Source organism: Zingiber officinale, chromosome 9A (assembly GCF_018446385.1).
Source record: "Zingiber officinale cultivar Zhangliang chromosome 9A, Zo_v1.1, whole genome shotgun sequence".
NCBI classification, from domain to species: Eukaryota; Viridiplantae; Streptophyta; class Magnoliopsida; order Zingiberales; family Zingiberaceae; genus Zingiber; species Zingiber officinale.
This window is the reverse complement of record NC_056002.1, coordinates 9,284,108-9,290,925: the sequence shown is the minus strand read 5'-3', so window position 1 is coordinate 9,290,925 and position 6,818 is coordinate 9,284,108. Positions and strand designations below refer to the sequence as shown.

Sequence of the window (6,818 nt, the reverse complement as noted above, 5' to 3'; positions counted from 1 at the left end):
ATGTGTTGAGAACACATGGAATAGTCACTGAACTTTCAATCAGCCAATGAACTCCTTGGAATAGTCAACACATCTTCTGTGTTAGTTAATTATTTTTTTCAGATGATATTGTGTCATTTAAATGTTTATGATTATTAATAATTATCTTCTAAAATATAATAACCTTCCAATAATACATCTTTTTTCATATAATAAATCTTTTCTGTGAACATAATATAAGAATTTAAATTTAATTTATAAAATAATATTATATATTATCATGCAGATATATTTATCAAGTGGTCAGAACATCGTCGGCCGCCGCCGCACGTCACCCACCTCCTAAGACCCCCAAAACCAGCCCTCGTCTATGAAGTGGTTTATTAGAAGACCGGAAGGCTCCGAATGATCTGCGTCTCATCTGCCTCGCGCTATATTGTTGCCCGATCCTTTTCTTCCTCCTTCAAGGTGCAATCTCGATCTGATTTCACAACTACTTGTATTAAGTTTACCAACAATTCTTTGTTAGGGTTTAAGATATGCATATGTAAGTTACTATTGCTGCTTCTTTAGTTTGTGAATTCTAAAAGAAGATTAAGTAATTAGTTGCAAGTGTATTTCGAATCTCAGGATGTAAATCCATCTTTTTGGTGCACCTGGTTCGTTTTAATTTGTTATTCTTATTTATGTGGCTTCTGTTTCTTCTTATATTCTTTATTGAAGTCATTTTTCACTTGTAGGAAATCTTTTTCTTTACGATTACTTTGTAATCTAGATCGGATCTGTATCTGTACTGTGTTGTCAAGTCGAAAGTAGCTTCCAGCTTCAACTAGTTGAATCTCGACCATTTGAACAGCACACCCAATTTCATGATACCTCTTCAAATATATCAGTCCACGATAAAGTGTTTTTAGTATTTTATGTTGATTACTGAGAATATTTCCTGGTGATCCTTTGTTATTGAATCTATGAATCATGTGACTTAATATAAGATCCTGATTTCAATATTGATATTATTTGGAGGAGATGAAGAGTGAACTGATTGACTCAAGCCAACAAAAGAATCATTTGGGAACTTCTTCAACAAGGCTTGTGAAGTCATACAATTTCTCATGCCCCCTTATCCATCTTAATATGACCAATAACTCTCTTTCATAAGGTGATCTTGCAAAATTGTTGCTCTTCTTATTACAGTAGGGAAAGAAGAGAAACAGGGGATTCAACTTCAGGAATGCTTCCTTTTGCTTAATATGCTTTCGTGTTTAATAGGGAAACATTGTTGAGTGTAAAATTATCGGTCATAAAGCAATATCTCAATTCATCTAAAAATTAGTGTTTAATCCATTATTAAATTAATAGATTAATTTAATTAGTGTTTAATTAAACCTGTTTAAATTATCCTATTACGAGTTTATTAAAATTATTAACATAAGTTATTTAATTAAAATCTTATTGCCTTCGTCCACTCACCCACGACATGTTCCACGCCGCCAGCAACAGAGGGGCTTGCACGACGCATCCGCAACGACTGTGGGGCCCATGGGGCTCGTGTGACGCAACCACCAGGGCCCACACGGTCGCGGGGCCCACGTGACACTGCCACAGGGGCCCACGTGATGCGTCCACAGGGCTTTGGGGTGTATACCGGCACAGGAGGCGTGCTGGTTGGCGGGCAAAACATTTTGTTTTGCTACGGCATGAGATTTTAAGAAAGTATAGAGAACAAGTGAAGAGTTCATGGTATCTATGCTAATATCGATCATTCTTTGTAATCTGTATATTAGTATTGTATAAGATATAAATTTACATATCAAAAGAAAAAGTGTTATGGTCATTTAATGTTTAGTTGAACCAATAACCCAATGATGCAAAGCTTATTCACAGTATTGGAGCTTCAGTGTAAGGCTTGGATTAGTATTGACTGATCACCACTGAGCTGTAAGAATTATGCTAAAGCCTTAGATTTTCAGTATTCAGAAAACCAAAATCTTTATACGGTTTAGCAATCCCAACAACTGATAGCAGCAACCTCTGAGAGCACAAGTCTTTTAAAAGGTTTGATGTGTCTGACTTTTTGTTTGCTTGTTAACTACCCATGGATACATCAGTTTTTCTCCAAGCAGGATCTAATATCAAGATGTTTAATAAGTGAATTTGAATTTGCTATTACTTGTTATATCTTTGTGCAACCCTATCCATTTTAGCCTTTTTTTTAATTCAGACCAATTCACTAAAATTTAAGTTTTGGTCCTTCATGATACTACAAATTGAACAATTTAACTTATTAACAAATTAAACAGAAATAAAAAAATAATATTTAATTATGTGAAGAATCTAGCCAATCATTAACTCGAGTTAGCCTCATTAGTTTGATTTGCAAGTTGCATGCCTGCATTAAATTTATGAATTAGCCTAGTCAACATGCTATATGCTTTACTACCAAAATATTAAGAGGGGTGAATCAATGCACTTGGCAGACTATTATGCTTTACTGCCAAAATATAAAATGTTCTTGTCTATTTGTTTTGAAATTTGTTGGATATATATATTTTTAATTCAACTGTAACTGTTGTGATCTATGAACTGAAGGGATTTTTTATCAACTTACTGATAGGCAGATAGGTATGTTTATTTTATTATCAAACATATTTTTGCTGCCTGTTGCATTGTTCTTTCCTGACTCATTTTCTTTCTGATTATCTTATGGCTTTAACGAAACTTAATCTGCTAGTCACATTCTTCAGATGTCTCGTTCAGCATTGGATGAGATGACAGAATCTGGTGCATTCAATCGCACACCATCAACCTTCCGCAATTTCATTTCCAAAGAGAAGACATCTCAATTTCCATCTGAAACTGGAAGGTATCACCTATATATATCATATGCATGTCCGTGGGCATCCAGATGTCTTTCTTTTCTGATGCTCAAGGGACTTGAAAAGGACATTAGTTACACAGTAAGTCTTCTTTACATGGCTGTGTCCAGTTATGGAAATTGCATTATAACACTTCAGCAATGGCATTGGTAGGCTGTAAAACCAATATGGGAAAGGACCAAGGAGAATGATGAGCATTTTGGATGGGTTTTTCCCTCTTCTAGTACAGAAGAACCAGGAGCAGAACCTGATCCTCTTAATGGTGCCAAAAGTATCAGGGAACTTTATGAGCTTGCTAGCACAAATTACATTGGAAAATATACTGTTCCAGTATGCTGTTAAATAAAACATGCCATATTCTTTTAGTTACCCTGAAAAGTTACCTTGCTTAGATTCTGAATTATCTGGCAGGTTCTATGGGATAAAAAACTCAAAACAATTGTGAACAATGAGAGTGCAGAAATAATCCGTATGTTAAATACTGAGTTCAATGACATAGCTGATAATCCAACCCTTGATTTATACCCCCCTCATATGCAAACCAAGATAGATGAGCTCAATGAATGGGTGTACAACACAATAAATAATGGGGTATACAAATGTGGCTTTGCCAAGAAACAAGGTCCTTACAATGAGGTAATTGAATTTAGCAAAATTGAACTGGTAGTTTTTCATTTCCTGTTTCTTGAAATGTTCTTAGATTAATCTCCATCATGAAATGTCTGTTGGTTCTTTGTGGTTGTGTAGGCTGTTGAAAAATTATATGAAGCATTAGACAAATGTGAGGAGATCCTTGGCAAGCAACGGTATATTTGTGGGAATACACTTACTGAAACTGATATTCGCTTGTTTGTTACTCTGATCAGGTTTGATGAGGTATGTAATTGAAAATTTATTTTGGGCTAAAGCTTATTAGTTGGAATATGATATTTTATTGCTTTTGTATAGATTTATCCTGTTTGTGTTGATTAAAGTATATAATTAGTTGTGTAATTCATGGATTACAATTAGGCTCCATCTTTGTTTATAATTGGCTAAAAATTTATTGTTTCATATTGAGCTATTTTATCTGGCAATACTATGCATGGATCATGGATAATGATAATTAGCTTATGTTGTTTAGCTCCTATATACCTCTTTTCTATCATTCCTGATTAATGGATTTTTTCTTGTATTTTTCTTTGGTTTTTTTTTTTTTGTTCAAGGAGTTATTTTGATGCTGTCACAGTGTAGCATATACATGAATGGTAAATAACTAATACCAATATCGGACTTTGGATTCTTGGCATGCCACTCAAGGACTTAATAGGCCAAGGGAGCATGTACTTAAGATAATTGAAGTACTTTTATACTCGGGGTTATACTATTAACCCTATAGGATTCTGCCTCTTTAAGATACTTTAGCATGGTTTGATTGAATATAACCATATCTTTGTTGTTGGTGCAATCATATCTGCTTGACTTAAGGGGGGGATTATTAGTACAATCATGTTCTGATGATTGTTGGTGAGTATTGTTAAATTTGATGTAGTTGGCAAAAGTTTGAAGTTAAACTTAATCTATATTATTCTAATAAGTGTTTAGGAACTCAACAAGAATTGTAAGCAAGTATAGGTTAAAAAAGTCCAAGTTGGTTAAAGTGATGGGAGACTTTGTAGGAAAAATGTTCAACGGGTGTTGATAGAGAAGTCTAAAAGGTTTTTGGCAGATGATGAAGTCACAGAGAAGCGAATCCCTAACAAATGTGGAAGCAATTCAATAAGTCTCGATAAAAGTTCAATAAGTCAGGCAGATGCGGAAGAAGTTCAACTACTATTAGCAGTAATCCAAGAGGTGCTTGGCATATGAAGAAATCCTGAAGGAGTGATTGTGAAGTAGGAAATTCTTGATTTTATAGGTATCGAGGAAGGTCTACATGTCTATGTAGATGATGGTTCGATGGCTCAAAGACCCTTGAAGGCAAGTCAAGCTTGGGTAGTTTGATGCTCTAAAGGACAAGAAGTTTGTCGTGGGAGGAGAATCATTGGCATGAAGACATAAAGGACGGGAAGCTTGTCGAGAAAGACTGAGGAGCATCGTTGGCATGAAGACATAAAGGATAAGAAGCTTGTCGAGAAAGACTCGATTGGAGGTTGAGGAGGAAGAAGAAGAAGAGAAAGAAGACATTGTCTATGTCAAATTGTATTGAGTTTCGTAATATATCGAAAATTGTTTCGACTGTTTCGTCCGGTACGAGATTGCAAACCATGATGGGGATACTTTGTGGTAAAAAAATAGTAGTAGTAATAATAATAACAAAATAAGAGATGAAAATTGAACAAAAAAATTTAATTTTCAGATGGCAAAGGTGTCGACTAGGTCTAAGCCATACTAGGTACAATATTAGAAGTGAGTTTGTGCTGGGGTGGAGGTTAGCCCATAGGCTCAGCCCGATCCCAAACCTGAATGTTATTAATCCAACATGGGATTGGGATTGACACAACCCACTAGCTAAGCTTGGGATTGGCACAACTCACCAGCTTTGTTCTTCCCATTTTATTTTATAAAATATTAACAATAAATATAAATATCAAATATTTTAAAATATATTTAATAAAAACAATTTTAATAATATTTATTCCGGTTTTAAAATTTTATATTAATTTTGAAATATAAAATTTTAAATTAAATATTTTTTAATAAATTGGGATCCGGGATGGGCATAGAACCAATTTGGGTAGTGTTGCCTGCACCTGGCTCAACACTACCTTTCTCAGGTAGTCTAGGCCTTATCTGGTCTACCAAACATGTCCTAAATTTGATTTCATAAAAGTTATAAAATCTGCAATCTGGATAGACATCGAGTATGTTGTTAATGGGATATATTTGCTTTTTTTACAGGTGTATACTGTTCACTTCAAATGCAACAAGAAACTCCTCCGTGAATACCCAAATTTGTTTAATTACACGAAGGACATATTCCAAATTCCAGGCATGATCAGTTCTGTCAACATGGCGCACATTAAGCAGCACTATTATGGAAGTCATCCTTCTATCAATCCATTTGGAATTATTCCAATTGGTCCAAGTGTAGATTATTCTTCTCCACATGACAGAGAAAGATTTCAATCTTGAAATTTCATGTAAACCATCCTGGGAATTCTTGTTATCCGTGTGGAGAAATAAACATAGTCGAGATAAATTTATGGCAACTTTTTCTCTGTTATGCAGATATGTGCTTTCTCTTGTGCTTACCACAGAACTAGATGGTTGGGCATGTTATGAGTTTCTAAATGCTCATGTAATCTTGTTAAGACTTAAATGGTTTAAGAAGTCACTGTCACTTTGATGTGGTTTGTCTGCTACATTTATTTTAGCGTTGTTCTTTCATGTTGCTAGTAAAACTGTTTGTTTAAAGTTTCAAACCGATCTCTTGGCTTAAAAGTATTAAATTTAGAATTTGTGTTGGAATCGACTTGCACTGATCTTGAGGGGCATGACAAGGTAACTTGTGTTTAAGGTTGATTTCAGCTTTGAAATGAGTGGTAATAGTTTTTTATTACCTCCAAATGCATGCAGTTATTAGTCGGATGCGAAGGAGCTCTGGAAGAGAAGAAAAATACGAGGTAATGCATTTGATATCCAGCACTTGGAAGTTATTTTCTTCATCTGAATTTCAGAGATATTTAATGGCTGAGATCTTATTGTCATAAATATGAACATTTTTTCTCTTTTAAAAATTAACTAATCTTTTCTGTGCTGCCATAAAAATTATTTCTTATTTTGAATTAAATGTAAGTTTAATTATGTTATTTTGTTTGTACTCATAGTGTTTTACCTGCAATAGATTGCATTGCACACGTGGTATTAGTGTATTTCCTCGACATCATAGAAAACTGTGAGATAAGAATATTTCGGGAGGTGATGATTTGTACTAGTTTGAATAAATTAGATCGAAAATTAGTGGTGTGAGGTTGTTGTAGT

At 34.5% G+C, this 6,818-nt stretch overlaps 1 protein-coding gene across 3 annotated transcripts; it reads left to right on the top strand.

Annotated features, from left to right (window-relative positions):
• Positions 1-276: 276 nt before the first annotated feature.
• On the top strand, positions 277-6,183 carry LOC122020491 (glutathionyl-hydroquinone reductase YqjG-like). 3 transcript variants are annotated; one of them, XM_042578444.1, is made up of 6 exons: positions 277-447; positions 2,724-2,936; positions 3,009-3,185; positions 3,267-3,491; positions 3,603-3,731; positions 5,736-6,183. In XM_042578444.1, exons 1-6 carry the CDS (start codon positions 385-387, stop codon positions 5,967-5,969), a joined length of 1,041 nt encoding a protein of 346 aa, XP_042434378.1. In that variant the 5' UTR covers positions 277-384; the 3' UTR covers positions 5,970-6,183. The 3 variants fall into 3 exon arrangements, with proteins under 3 accessions (XP_042434378.1, XP_042434380.1, XP_042434379.1); XM_042578446.1 differs by having other exon boundaries at positions 4,868-5,783; XM_042578445.1 differs by having other exon boundaries at positions 308-447; positions 2,711-2,936.
• The last annotated feature ends 635 nt before the right edge of the window (positions 6,184-6,818 follow it).

Excerpts from the sequence above, each read along its gene's own strand:
- LOC122020491 (XM_042578444.1), top strand. The coding sequence starts at position 385 with ATGATCTGCGTCTCATCTGCCTCGCGCTATATTGTTGCCCGATCCTTT. Across the intron at positions 448-2,723 it reads CCTTTTCTTCCTCCTTCAAG|ATGTCTCGTTCAGCATTGGA; the intron begins GTGCAATCTCGA and ends CACATTCTTCAG. Across the intron at positions 3,492-3,602 it reads AACAAGGTCCTTACAATGAG|GCTGTTGAAAAATTATATGA; the intron begins GTAATTGAATTT and ends GTGGTTGTGTAG.